At 41.1% G+C, this 14,831-nt stretch overlaps 1 protein-coding gene across 1 annotated transcript in view; it reads left to right on the forward strand.

The window, feature by feature from the left end:
* Positions 1-14,831, forward strand: part of BRINP1 (BMP/retinoic acid inducible neural specific 1) — a 175,863-nt gene that overhangs the window by 121,978 nt on the left and 39,054 nt on the right. The window contains exon 5 of the mRNA XM_007936670.2: positions 13,308-13,544. Within this exon, the coding sequence (XP_007934861.1) occupies positions 13,308-13,544 (237 nt within the window). The remainder of the gene's footprint in view (positions 1-13,307; positions 13,545-14,831) is intronic.

Raw genomic sequence — 14,831 nt, forward strand, 5'->3', positions numbered from 1 at the left:
CCAAAAAGACCCCAGACTCCCTGCCGTCCAGTTGGATCTGACTCATATAGATCCCTCCTTGGGTTTCTGAGGTGCTATCAATATGGAAGTAGATTGCCCAGTCTTCCTTCTGAGGAGTGGCTGGTGGGTTTGAACCACCAGCTTTTTGGTTAGTAGTCAAATACCTTAGGTGCTATGCCACCTTAAAAGCAGTCTAGACAATACTTGAACAAATGCACATGAGAGAGCCCCAATAAAATTTATTGGCAAAAATAGCCTGCAGGTCAAATTTGGCCTATGGTCCATAGTTTGCCAACTCCTATATCTGTCTATAGGTTAGGTTCTGTTGTGCTGACAGTTGCTAAATCTCAATATTTTGCAAAATAAATGGTAATTGTTTGCTTATTCTACATGATAGTCAAGGAGCTCTGGTAGCGTAGTGCCTAAGACACTAGTGGTTCAAACCCACCAGCCACTCCTCGCAAGGAAGGTTGGGCAATCTAATTCCATAGTGATACTGCCTCGGATACCCAAGGAGGGGTCGCTATGAGTTGGGGCCAACTCCACGGCACATAACAACAACAACAACAACAACATGAAAGTCACAAGTTTATTGTGATTCTCCTCCTCTGGTGGATTCTACCTAGAATATTGCTGATCTTATGATAGTGGGAAAAGAAAAATGGATGAAGCCATGTGCTGATTCTTACAGCTTCATTTGGGAAGTGACACCATCACTTATATTCATATGTCATTGGCCAAAACATCTGTGTTCACAGGGTGGTGTGTGCATTTGTCCTGAAGAGAAACACTCTAGGAAAGGGCACTGAATATGAGTGAAAAATAATCCAATCTACCACATACCATTTTGATCTGGGTTCTCAAGACCATTCCTGAAATGTTGACTTTCAAACTCTACTTATACACTTCCTATGATGAAGAGTTGTCTACCTACCAAAGCAAACTGTTTCCTCCTTCAAAACCTCTCTAACATTTGGAAAGGTTTTAGTTACATTGTGTTGAATTCCATCTACCTGTGTCTTTCTCCATAGGATTCCAAGTCTGCTCCTTAAGATCCTGCGGAATAGATGATGGTTCTTGTGAACACACGTTACTCTTTCTAGGAGGGAGTGTACCGTAATTCTTAACATTGGGAGAGCTAGATCCCACCCTCTTTTCCCCCAGGTGCCTGCCTTTCTTCATTTCCCAGAGTGTAAATGACCCATCACGGAGACAGGGCTGAACTTCTGAATGAGATCATAGCCTTTTTGCCCTTTCTGCACAGTTTCACCCGATGAATTATCGTCTTATTTTCATTCCACTCCAATGAGCTGTCAGCGATGGATACTGTAATTCACAGCAATAGAAACACAAACAGATGGGTAATTGACCTGCATGCCTTCATTACACTGGAGTTCAGCATGGCTGTTGGAGCCATAAAGTCCTTTATCTGCCAGTCCGAAATCCCTGGGCTTTCATGAGGAAGGGGAGCAGGCTGACTTTTTGCAAAAGGTTCAGTCCTGGCTGTTGTTCTCCCCGCCTCATGTGTTTCAGAAACGGACAGAATTTGACAAGCAGAACTTAACAGGTACAGGACAACAGCTGGGACTCCTGTGGGGCTCAGAGATGTCTGTAAGGGGCCAAATTTTGATGCAAGAACAGCATATAAAAATATTTATACTCAACCAAAATAGAAGCTGTATTTTTTTTTCTCTTCCCCTTGGCACTGTAAGAGATTGTGCATTTAATATCTAATGAAATAGGTCAGAAAAAAGCAAATTCCTCAAAAATACCACTCTGTTATGTAATTAGGATGTGCTCACTGCAGTTGAATCTGTTCCAACTCATAGTGACCCTTTAGGACAGAGTAGAACTGTCTCAAAGGGTTTCCAAGGCTGTAAATGTTTATGGGAGCAGACTGCCACATCTTGTTCTCCTATGGAGCAGTTGGTAGGTTGAAACCACCAACCTTTTGGTTAGCAGCCAAATGCTTTAACCAATGCACCACCAGGGCTCTTTGCAATTAAAATATAGAATACAACAAAACAAAGCTGTGCAAAAACAGCTTGAACTAGACTTAGAATGATCCAAGGTGTTTGCACATTGAGCACCTGTACTCAAGGTATGCCCTGTGCATAGAATGCTGTGGTTGTTCTTTATCTGTTCGACTCTACTCATACTTCAAGGTGCAACTCACATTTCATACCCATCACAAAGACATCCATAAGTATTGTCTCTAGGCTTATTTTTCTTTCTTCTTCATAATATGTCACTGACTTATACAATACTTGAAAAATATTTATTGGACCCTTGCTCTGGACCAGTGATGATGCTGCTTTCTACATTTTATTCATTACTTGAGGCCTTTTTCTCTTGTTCTTCAATTATGACCTTTAGTGTTGAATCTTCACATAGCCCCTCCATATTCTTCGAAGGTAGGAAACCTATAATTAAACTCTTCTTTATCTCCTCCAACAATTCTCCGTGTACTTCTTGTTGAAGAAAGAAAGGAAGAGGCTCAGAGCTCCTGTCAGCAAGAGTAAGGTTAAAGGCCAAGAACAAAGTTGGGCTCTCATCTCCAAGAATCAAGTGTGCCTTCATCTTCTGTTGATTGACTCTTCTTTCCTAGACATTCAATGTTCCCTAGCCTCACAGAGGAAAGTCACCTTAACCAAGTGCCTGGTTGACACATTAATATTAACCATACTCTGATAGTGTAGTGCCTAAGGCACTTGACTGCTAATCAGAAGGCTGGTGGTTCAAACCTACCAGCCACTCCTCGGAAGGAAGATGGGACAATCTACTTCCTTAATGATACTGCCTTGGAAACCCAAGGAGGGGTTGCTATGAGTCGGATCTGACTCAAGGGCACATAACAACAACAACAACAACATGTCACCAAAGATCTCCAGGGACCCAATGTGTGTGGGGGGATCTCCCTGAAAATTCTGTTACTTTAGTGCCCCCCAATGGTTCAAACTCAACAATACAATGAGTTCCTGGATGTTTTTCTGAATGTCAAGTAGACTTACTGCCTGTAACAAAGATCTTTGTTGGTATAAGAAATACTATTCCTATGGCGAACTTATGGATCTCTTCTGTGTTGTTCCTTGCTTCAGAGTTTTGATAGTCTCCCAGGCTCCGGAATTTTCTCCTCTTTTCTCTAAGGGGACTTGTTGTTTTCCATCGAGTCGGACCTGACTCATAGCGACCCTTCCTTGGGTGTCCAAGGCAGTATCACTATGGAAGTAGATTGCCCCATCTTCCTTCTGAGGAGTGGCTGGTGGCTTTGAACCGCCAGCCTTCTGGTTAGCAGTCAGGTGCCTTAGGCACTATGCTACCAGAGCTCCCACTTAGGGAAAGATAAATAAGATGAACCATTTCTCTGAAAGAAAGGTGATGGCCAGGATGCTTCTCAACTAGGAGGGGTTCTATCACCTCATGCCTTTGCACGTGCTGTTTCCTCCTTCTATACTCCTCTCTCTGTGGCCTACTCGTCCCCTGTTGCTTGTTTATCCATTAGGGCCAACCTGAAACCACTGCCTCTAGGAGAGTTTGTTCAAACACCCCTGCTCCATTGTGGATTAGGTGTTCCTCCTCTGGGCTTCCTGATTACCTTGTGCTTTCTTTTGCACAGCATTGATCTCACTGCATCTGGACAATGTGTTTATACATCTCTCTCCTTCACTAGACTGGGAAGTCTGTGAGGACAGAGATTTTCCTGTCTTATTCACCCTGGTATCCAAATCACAGTGTCTGGCACATAGTAGGTGCTTAAGGGATATGTGTGAAAAGAAAAGAGAAAGAAAGAAGGAAAGAGAAAAGAAGAGAGGGAGGGAAGAAGTGAGGGACTGAAGAAGGAAGGAAAACTCATAGAAAAAAAAATGATGAAGTGATCAATTACAAAGACCTACAGGAATTATTATCATGCACTTAAGTGAAAATGCTCTCAAGGAATGATTCATGCTGTCCTGGCTGGGCCTAGTCAAGGTAGATTTTTCCAAAAAGGGCTCAGGTTTGGTCTTGGAAGGGATCATAACTTGGTGTGGGGTAAATAGAAGAATCCTAACATTTATTGAGCACTTACCTATGCCAATTGCTCTCTCAAGTGCTGGTTATGCCTGCCTTCACCCAATGGACTCCTTACAGCAACCCTCAAAAAGCCAAACTCACTGCCATCTAGTTGATTCTGACTCATAGTGACCTCCATTGGGTTTCCAAGGCTGCAAATCTTTATGGAAGCCTTACCTTTCTTCCATAGAACAGCTGGTGGGTTCGAACGACCAAGCTTTTGGTTAGCAGCTAAATGCCTTAACCACTTTACCACTAGATCTCCTCACAACAGCCCTGGAAGAGATAGCTCTCTTGAAGTTGAGATTTCAACTTCACAGATGGGAACACTGAAGTTTCAGAAGATATTACCCAAAGTGGCTCTGTTCTGGAGTTAGCGCAGAGACGTGAAGCCAGAAGTCTGTCTCAATCCCTAAAGAAATGGAAGGACTCTCAAATGTTTTTTAACTCAGTCAGAATTCCTGGATTAGGTCTTGGTTCTGTTACTTTAGTGAGGGTGCTTTGGGCAAATTCACCTAACTTTTCATTTCTAATATCTCAAAAGTCTAATGGGGCAAACTTTTACCCAAATCACAATAATAATAATAATAATAATAATAATGTCTAATAGGTCAACAGTCTAAATGAGGAAGAGAGTAGTGTTTTTTTTTTCCCCATTCAATAAATGAGTTGTTGTGTTGTTAAGTGCTGTCAAATCAATTCCAACTTATAGTGACTCCATGTGTTTTGAGAACCAGTTCTGTGTTTGGCCTTATTTTACAATTTGTTTAGAGTGGACAGACAAGACTACTGTCTTCCTAAAAACCACTCTCTAATGGAGAGGATGAAAAAGAAAAATAAAAACAAATCAATAAGACAATTTCAGTCTGAACACGTAACAACAACAACATGAAGAAAATGGAAGAGCCTACAAGAGACTGCTATGGTGGTATTGCATTTCAACTCGGACGGTCTGGGAAGGTCTGGATTACAAAGGACCCATGCACAGATCTGGAGAAAGAACATTCCAGGCTCAGAGAAGAGAAAATGTAAGGACTGTAGGAAGAACCAACTGAGACAGTGAAGGGGCTAAAAAATAAATAAACAAAAAATAGGACAGAGTGTCTGACGTGTTCTGAGTGAAGAAGAGGATACCAGGACATGAGAAAGAAACAAGAAAACAGAGATATCCCCTTGTGTAACAAAGAGAAGGAGAAATCAGGTCTCAGCACACAAAAATTGATTTAAAATACAAATTAGTATGAGATGTGTGTGCTGGTGGTAAAGTGGGAGGGAGGACGGGACAACCGGCTAGAATCAGGAAAAGAAAAGGAATAGGGCCCGGGTATTCACACGTTGACACTGCCCACTCAGCCCTGCAGTACTGCAAAACATTCCGTTTAAAAGTATAACAAGGTTTTTCTTTTTTTTTCAATTATAACAAGATTGGGGGGTGGGAATATTCCATATGTTCAGCGTGGGTGAGTTGGTGTTGAAATGAAATTCTCAACTCTTGCCTTCCTGGGTTTTGTGAGGCAAAATTTATATGCTTGGCAATCATGGTGGCCCTTTTCTCTCATTTTCTCAGTTTTCCTTTCCGTGTGTGTATGTGTGTGTGTGTGTGTGTGTGTCTTTGGGAACTGTGGGGACAGAATATGTTACCCCAGCCGGCAGCTGTATATCTTTCAAACAGTGGGTGCACAGGCCAAATCCCGCTCCAAATTATTTATGACTCCTATTGAGGCCGGCAGGATTCGGGCACCGATCTCTGAGGTCAGCAATGGGCCTCTTTGTTGGACACAGGTCATCAGGAGAGGGCTCTGGCTGTGACTGCTCTGTGAACCTCCGCTGCCGTAGAAATGGTTATATAACTTTAAACAGTAATGACATTTTGCAGAAAAGTGCTTTTTAATTGCTATGTCTTCATTATTCTCTTTCAAAATCGCCCAGGAGATTCTGCCACAGAGACAGCTCGGCATGTTCTGAGTTTCCATTTTTAAAGAGCAACCAGTTTTGTGTTTCAGCTGCTCCCAGAAACCCCCCCAGACCCCAAACTTTATCTGTTTTCGGTTGCATTAAATGGGGTAGGTAATACTGCCTTTTGTATCCTTGCCAAATGGAGAAATAATTTGATGAAATTTTCTAAAAATGCTCTCCCCAAATTCCTTTTGGGATGGGACCAAGAATAGAATATTTTATCCCCTGCAAAAAGAAATAAGAAAACGATGAGCAAGCTAGAAAAATAGAGAATATAGTCTATAGAGTTCCTTTAAGCAACGGAAACGTAACCCCAATCCATAGACACAGATGCCTATAGGGGATTGGGATCAGCCAAAAATAAATTTTGCTTTGGAAGCAAAAATGGTAATACGTATAAAGTAACTCAATAATACATGCTCTGAGAGAATCATGGACTGAGCTCAGGAAGGGCTTCATAGCTTGTCTTGTTTTACCCTCCCTTTTAGCATCTGTATCCCCCGTACAATAATAGTTGTTGTTGTTGTTGTTATATGCCGTCGAGTCGGCCCTGACTCATAGCGACCCCTCCTTGGGTTTCCGAGGCAGTATCACTACGGAAGTAGGATTGCCCAACCTTCCTTCCGAGGAGTGGCTGGTGGGTTTGAACTGCCAGCCTTCTGGTTAGCAGTCAAGTGCCTTAGGCACTATGCTACCAGAGTACTGCCAAGCAATCACTCACACTCACATGAGCTCTTTGCTCATTGGTGTGGCTTTTACTCAGTCTTACAGTGGACAACTGCCCTGCTCTGTTTGAAGCCCTTTCATGCTATTGACATGGGACCCACCTTTCTCTACAATTCTTTCTCTCATACTGGTTGAACAAGCACGGGAACATTCTATTACTTCTTTTTTTAATGAAAGCTCCCCATCTATTTGATGACTGCCTCTCTGAGTATCCTCCTCTTCTGAATACTCCTTAAGGTTGTGTTCAACCTTTACAAAATTTCATCATGGGACGGACATCATTATCATAAAAAATAGGAATAGATAATATGTATTTCTTGTGCTAGGAAGTGTTCCAGACACTTTGCAGGAATTATTTCATTTAATCCTTTCATCAGCCCTTTGATGTAGGTACTGAAAAACCAACCGGTTGCCATCGAATTGATTTTGACGCACAGCGACTCTATGTGTGGTGGAATAGAATTGTGCTCCATGGTGTTTTAATGGCTGATTTTTTTCAGAAAGTATCTCCACTTTAAAGAAGAGAAAATGGAGGCCTAGGGAGATTGAATTAGTTACTTGAGATGATGTAGACAGTAAGTAGGGGAACCAGACTGACAGCAATGCCCAGCTCCTAACCACATTACTGCTTCCCACCCACCATAAGGAATGAGGGAGGCAGTCTTCTTCCCCACCATGTCCCTCTAAAGTATTCCTTTTTTATGGGATATATATATATATTCCATCTAAAGGTGGGTTGAAATGATGAGATTTTTTATTTTTTATTTTTTTATAATATGAAGGAAAGATAAAAATCTAGAATCACAACTATGAAGCTGAGAGTAAAAGAAATGCAGAGTTCATACAGAAAACTCTTGATGACTAGAACCAGGGGTACCCCTGAAGCATGGATGAGAGGAAAAAAAAAATAATCCAAATGAAAACAATTCTCTTTTACATTTGTCAGAGTTAGGTGCCATCCAGTCAGTTCTGACTTGTAGTGACCCTATGTACAACAGCAAGAAACACTTCCCGCAAAACTGCACCTTAAGAACCCCTGTGGGCCAATTCTACTCTGCCACATTGGGTTGCTATGAGTGGGACTCGACTCCGTGTCACCTGACAACAATAACAATCATATCAGTCTTACCTTTGAGAATTACTGAAGTGTCCCCATTATCCAACAGGATAAAGACCAAACTCCTTTGCATATAATAAAGCCATTTACAATGTGGCTTCTGGCCCTTTCTACAACCTGTTCTACAGCCTCTCCATCCCCACCAAAAAAGTTCAACTCATCCCCCAAGCACTCTCAGACATGTTAGATTTTTGCTCTTGTTCTCTGTTTAGGATGACTTTCCTGTTCTCTTTTACAAGGTGATCTCTATTCATTTTTCAAAAAAAAACCAAAAAGCCACCTCCCCTACAAAGATTCTCCTCCTACCTAAGCAACATTATTTGCAGTCTTCTGTTGTCCAGTTAAGGAGCTCTGATGGCACAATGTCTAAGGCATTTGGCTGCTAACCAGAGGGTCAGAGGTTTGAGCCCACCAGCTGCTCCATGGAAGGAAGATGAGTCAATCTACTTCTGTAAAGATTTACTGCCTCGGAAACCCAATGGAGGGCTCTGTGAGTCAGAATCAACATGTTGGCAGTGAGGTTTTTTTTTTTTTTGGTTGTCCAATTGTGTCCTGAGGCTGATGACTGCCTCTCTGAGTATCCTTCTCTTCTGCTGAATACTCCTTAAGGTTGTGTTCAACCTTTACAAAATATCATCATGGGAGTGACTTTATTATCATAAAAATTAAGAATAGATAATATGTATTTCTTGTGCTAGGAAGTTTTCCAGACAATTTGCAGAAATTATTTCATTTAATCCTCTCATCAGCCCTTTGATGTAGGTACTGAAAAACCAACCAGTTGGCGTTGAAATGATTTTGACGCACAGCAACTCTATGTGTGGTGGAATAGAATTGTGCTCCATGGTGTTGTAATGGCTGATTTTTCAGAAAGTATCTCCCCTTTAAAGAAGAGAAAGTGGAGGCCTAGGGAGATTGTTGTTCTGTCTCTAAAGTGGTGTTATGATGATGTGCATCTTCATCCCCACTAATTATTTTGTAAACTTCCTAGGGGCAAGGATGTCTTTATTATCTCTATAGATGTAGTACTTAGCTTACGACTTGAGTTCAGAAATAGAACCAGTTGCAATCAGGTATATTCTGATTCATGGCAACCTGATGCGGGTTAGAATAGAACTGCCCTCCACAGGGTTTCAATGGCTGACTTTATGGAAGCAGACCACTAGACCTTTCTTCTGAGGCACCTCTGGGTGACCTTGAGCCTCTGACCTTTCCAACAGGAGCTGAGTATGTTGGCCATTTGCACCAATGAGGGACTCTGCTCATAAATAAGGTTCATAATTGTTTGAAAAAAGGAGCCCTGGTGGCACAACGGTTAAAGGTTTTGTTGTTAACTGGAAGTTAGAGATTTGAGTCCATCCAGAGGTGCCTGAGAAGAAAGGCCTGGTGATCTCCTTCCAAAAAAATCAGCCACTGAAAACCCGGTGGGGTAGTTCTGCTCTGTCACATGGTATGGCACTTATGTTTGAGTGTCAGCTTGGCTGGGCCTGGTTGAGTGGCTGGGCAGCTGGTGGTAGTTATTCTCCATGATGAGACTTGCAGTCAACTCCATGATGGGATCTACCACAAGCAGCTGAGTCCTTTGGGATGTGGTCTGCTTCCTGTATATGAGGAGAAGCCTTGGGAATAGTCTCTAGCCTATGGCATGCTTGGACCCTGCATGTAGCCGTGTCATTGCTCAGCAGCCTGCAATGCTCTGCCGAACTTGGTACTTACAATGGACTTAAGTTAATGGTCTACCGTGTGGTTTGATAACATTGGGACCGTGCCTTTTTACTTGTGAACCTTGGGGCTTCTCAGCCTCAGCAGCCAGCAGCTGTCTGAGTGAAGAAATGCCTCTAGCTCCAGTGGACCAGGAGCAGGAGGCAGAGCTGGACCCCAGGGTTAAGGGGTTTTCACCCAGCCCCTAGAGCCTGGCACTTTGGACTTGCACTTAAAGCCTCCAAATTGTAAGAATAAGCTCCTGTTTGTTAAGGCCATCCCATTTGTGGTATATTTCTTGTCAGAGCAGCACTAGGGAACCAGAACAATCCTGATGTTGCTTATTAGTTTAATTGTGAGGATTTTTGTTTTCCGTATTTTGAGGTGTGGTCCATACTGAAGGCTGTAGTCTTTGATCATCATCAATAAGTGCTCCAAGTCCTCTTGGTTTTCAGCAAACAAGGTTGAATCATCTGCATATCTCAAGTGGTTAATGAGTCTTCCTTCAATCTTTACCCCATGGTCTTCTTCATACAGTTCAGCTTCACAGATCATTTGCTGAGCATGCATGTTGAATAAGGATGGTGAAAGAATACAGCCCTGATTTTAAATGATGCAGTATCCCCTTGGCCTGTTTGAAAAACTACCTCTTGTCTACAACACATTCTGATGAGCACAATTAAGTATTCTGGAATTCTCATTTTTTCAAAATGTTATCCATCATTTGTTATGGATAACAGAGTCAATTGCCTTTTCATAGTGAAACCCAGGTAAATATCTTTCTGGTATTCTCTGCTTTCAGCTGACATCAGCAATGATATCCCTGGTTCCATATCCTCTTCTGAATCCCTCTTGAATTTCTGGCAGTTCCCTGTCAATGCACTGCTGCAACCATATTTGAATTATCTTCAGTAACTGCTGAAACTTTTTACTTGTGTGTGATATTAATAATATTGTTGAATAATTTCTCCATTCTGGCTTTCCAAGGACTGCAACTTTGACTCTGAATGCTGCCTCAGAAGCAGGAGCAATTGTATCCCCCTTCTCTCACGTCCCTTTGTCATCAATAAAGACTGTTCGTACTCTAAAAAAAAAAAAAAAAATAATAATAATGATTTCTCTATTCTGGTGGATAACCTTTCTTTCGAATGGTCACAAATATATGTATTTTCCAGTTTGTTGGCCAAGTAACTGTCTTCCAAATTTTCTGGCATAAGTGAGTTAGAGCCTCCAGTGCTGCATCTATTTGTTGAAACATTGCTGTGGATATTCTGTCAATTCCTGAAGCTTGTTTTTCACCAATTCTTTCAGTGCAGCTTGGTCTTCTTCATTAAATACCATCAGTTCTTGATCATTATGCTATGCTACTTTCTGAAATGGTTGTTGACCAATTCTTTTTGGTATGGTGATTCTGTGTATTCCTTCCATTGTCTTTTGATGCTTTCTGCATTGTTCAATTTTTGCCCATATAATCCCTCAATATTGCAACTCGAGCCTTGAATATTTTCTTCAGTTCTTTCAGCTAGAGAAATGCCTAGTGTTCTCTTCCCTTTTGATTTTCTAACTCCAGGTCTTTGCACATTTCATTATAATACTTTACTTTGTCTTCTAGAGCCGCCCTTTGAAATATTCTGTTCACCTCTTTTACTTCATGATTTCTTACATTCACTTTAGCTACTCCCTGTTCAAGAGCATAATAAAAAGCAAAATAACAACAGTTTAAATTTAGACTCCCTTTTTATGTCTTTTGAAAAATCACCTAACTTGGTGAATTCAGTAAGTTCGAGCAACCATGCTGCTGATGTTTTGGAAACTCAGGAATCCATTGGAGCTTGTCATTGCAGCATTTCAGATTGTGGAAGTGCAGACTTGATATTTATCTCTCAACATTGATAGTAATATTAGCCATAATCAAAGGAAGAGGATGTTTTCAGAAAAGAAAAAAAAAAGTTAAAAACATGGAAACATCTATGTAAAATAATGAAAATGTTAGTGTACCTCTGGAAAAGCGAAGAATGTTGCTAGAACAGGAACCTACCTTTGAACATTTGATAGGACAGGAGATCTGTAGGGTAAATTACAAAGAGCTGATAACAAACTGCAATGATTGAATGCATGAATTAGGAAGATAGGTGCAAGAGTAAACGTGAAGCAATAGCTGATGAACTCTTTGCAAAAATAGCAAAATTTCAAAGATGTACTAAAATAGTATTATTATCTTAAAGGAATTGTTGGTGGAACCGATCACGTTACCCAATAATGTAGGCTTTAAGACTGCAAACTCTAAGACCATGAATTTGGATAAGAATCAAGAGTCAGTTGGTGGTGCAGATGAAAGAATGAATTCTGCAAACTATGAACATCTCAGGCCTTCAGAAAAAGTAAATGAAAAGGTTAATTTGTTACTGGATCATCTTGACCTGGTGGCTGAAAGTAACAATGATGTTATGTTGGTTTCTGTGGAAAGTCCTAAATTGCCAAAATCAATTACATCAACTCCAATAGAGACTAGAAAAATTACATCAAGAAATTCCAATGATTCACCTAATGCTGAAACAGACATTAGGGTTATAGAAATGAAAAAAAAAAAAAAAACCACTTGATTCTGTGACTGATCTGATGAAAGAAGGCCTGTCCAACTGCAACACATAAAGTCCAGACTCACCCCTAGAGTCATCTTCAAAAACCATTTTAAACTCAAAAGAGACAACTCCAGTGGCACAAATTGCTGTCCAGATTCCTGAGGCCTTTGAGCACCTGCCACCTCTCCTAGAGTCACTATGCCACTGCCTAAGCTGATAGACAAAATTAGAGACCTACTTCTTCCCCAAAAGCTCACAGTAAAGTGAGTGTTTAAACCCAGGGGCATTGCCCTGAGTTGAAATATCACCAACATCAACCCCACGCGTGTGCCTGTGGAAAGCTACCACCTCTTCCTTTGCCATGAGAGCCCTAATAAAAAGCTAATTTGGACAATAATTGGAGAAATTAAAGCTTTACCACTCCCTATGGCCTATAGTTTATCTCAATTGCTATCTTCCAACAAATACTATTTTACTATCCAAACAAAAGACATTTTGGAGTAATATAGATCATTCTGCAATAAAAAATGTATCCCTGGATTTTCTGAAAACCTTACCTGAAAGAAAAACCTTCAGTAGTTATTTATTTTATATATCTTCTTTTAAGGAGATCTGGTGGCACAGTGCCTAAGGCATTGGACTGCTAATCAGAAGGTTGGCAGTTCAAACCCACAAGCCACTCTGTGGAAGGAAGATGAGGCAATCTACTTCCATAAAGATTACCACCTGGGAGACCCAGAGGGGTTGCTATGAGTCAGAATCGACTCAGTAGCAGTGAGTTTGGTTTGGTTTGGATATCTAGTTGTTGGTTTGTTTTTTTTTTTCATATTTGAGTTGTTTGTTTATAATGTTACTCTAACACCACTTGCAGTTTTAAAGGGCCAGTTGAGATTGTGAACGCTTTGTGTTGGGACAGTCTTCTTGCAGTGGAATAATGGAATGGAATCGAGTTTGCCTTTCAGATATGATCAAGGTCATGACCAGCGAAGTTTGAATATAAGCAGTGCAAGTGGAGGCTTTGCAGATTAGTGCTATCTGGATATTGACAGGCCCAGAAATATTTTAGTTACAATACAGAATCTAGCAGCTCAAAATTCCTATGTATCACCTTTTGAAACTGTACTGAAACACCTTTTTTAACCTTTCCATATCTCCTTTTTGCTGTTCTTGAACAGGTCTTCAGATAATCTTCCCTCAGTATCTGCAAGAGAAGTTTGTCCAGTCGGCCTTGAGCTACATCATGTGCAACGGTGAGGGGGAGTACGTGTGCCAGAATAGCCAGTGCAGGTGCCAGTGTGCAGAAGAGTTTCCCCAGTGCAACTGCCCCATCACCGACATCCAGATCATGGAGTACACGCTGGCCAACATGGCCAAGTCCTGGGCTGAAGCATATAAGGACCTGGAGAATTCAGGTAGAGAGCCCAATTGAGTATTACTGCATGAATATCCAGTCTAGAGAAGGAAAGCCGTCTATGATTAGAATTAGGACTGCGGAGAGGGAAAAAAAATCAGTGGCCCCAATTCTTTCACTCTGTAGGGTCCAGATCCTGGTATAGTGCCTGCCATGGAGAAAGTACTCAGTAAATCTCTGCTGAATGAAATAATGAATAGAATAATTGTGTTTATGGTCATATGATATATTGTGTCTGTCTATCATATCCAGAAAGCATGAACAGTAAGGTACATATCAAGTCTTTAGAGAGTGGAGTGTGGAAGGTAGTTGTATTGATTCCCAAGTCTGTCTATCAGTGTCTCTATATCCGTATCTCTGTTTCTGTATCTACCATCTATCCATCAATCCATCTATCTATCTGTCTACCATCTATCTATCTGTAACTGTATCTATCTATTGATCATCCATCTCTCCAAAGAATTCACAGACTATCGAAGCTGAAAGTCACTTTTCTGGTAATTTAGCTATTTCCTGCTTTCTATGGTTAAGCAAAATGCATTTCAGGAAGAAAAGTCAGTCACTCAAGGCCATATAGTAGGCTAGGTGCAAAGGTTGATCTCTGCCCTCAGGGAGCTTTGAGTTTTATGGGAAAGCCAGACCTTATTCACATAGCCATACAAATGGTTGTAAAATTTTGAATAGTATACGTGTAAAGAATGAGATGCTTCTATGAGCCAGTGATGTGGAGTTGGGAGTTGATGTGGTCAGGGAAGTCAGAAAAGACCACCATGAAGGTGTGATCACTGAGCAGACATCTAAGTATCTGTCTGAGTGCTGAGATCAGAGTATAAGCGTGGCTGGAACAGTGGGGGGCCATCACAAGGTGCCCAGGACAGAAATGACTGGGATGTGGATTGAGGTGATGGTATAGGTGGTAAAACAAAGGAAACATGCAGAGGTACTGAGATATTTACAAGGAAAAATTGTCAGAGCTTTGTGTTAGATTGGCTATGGGAGTTGAAGAGAAGAAGAGTATCAGAGATGGCACCCAATTTCCTGATTTGTCTAACTGGATGAATGATGATACCATCCTCTGACATAGAAAATGCTGCAAGATTTGTTGTTGTTGTAGTTAATATTTTTATTATTATTTGGGTGAAATTTTATAAAGCTGATTCATTTTACATCCAACAGTCTATACACATTTTGTTTTGTGATACTGGTTGCATTCCTCGCAGTTTGACATCTCACCTTCCACTTCCTCCTCTACTGTATCCTTCTTAGCTATGCATTCCTGCTTCTCTTC

This window comes from Orycteropus afer, unplaced genomic scaffold (assembly GCF_000298275.1).
Source record: "Orycteropus afer afer isolate SDZICR_OR568_19922 unplaced genomic scaffold, OryAfe1.0 scaffold00037, whole genome shotgun sequence".
Classification (NCBI taxonomy): Eukaryota; Metazoa; Chordata; class Mammalia; order Tubulidentata; family Orycteropodidae; genus Orycteropus; species Orycteropus afer.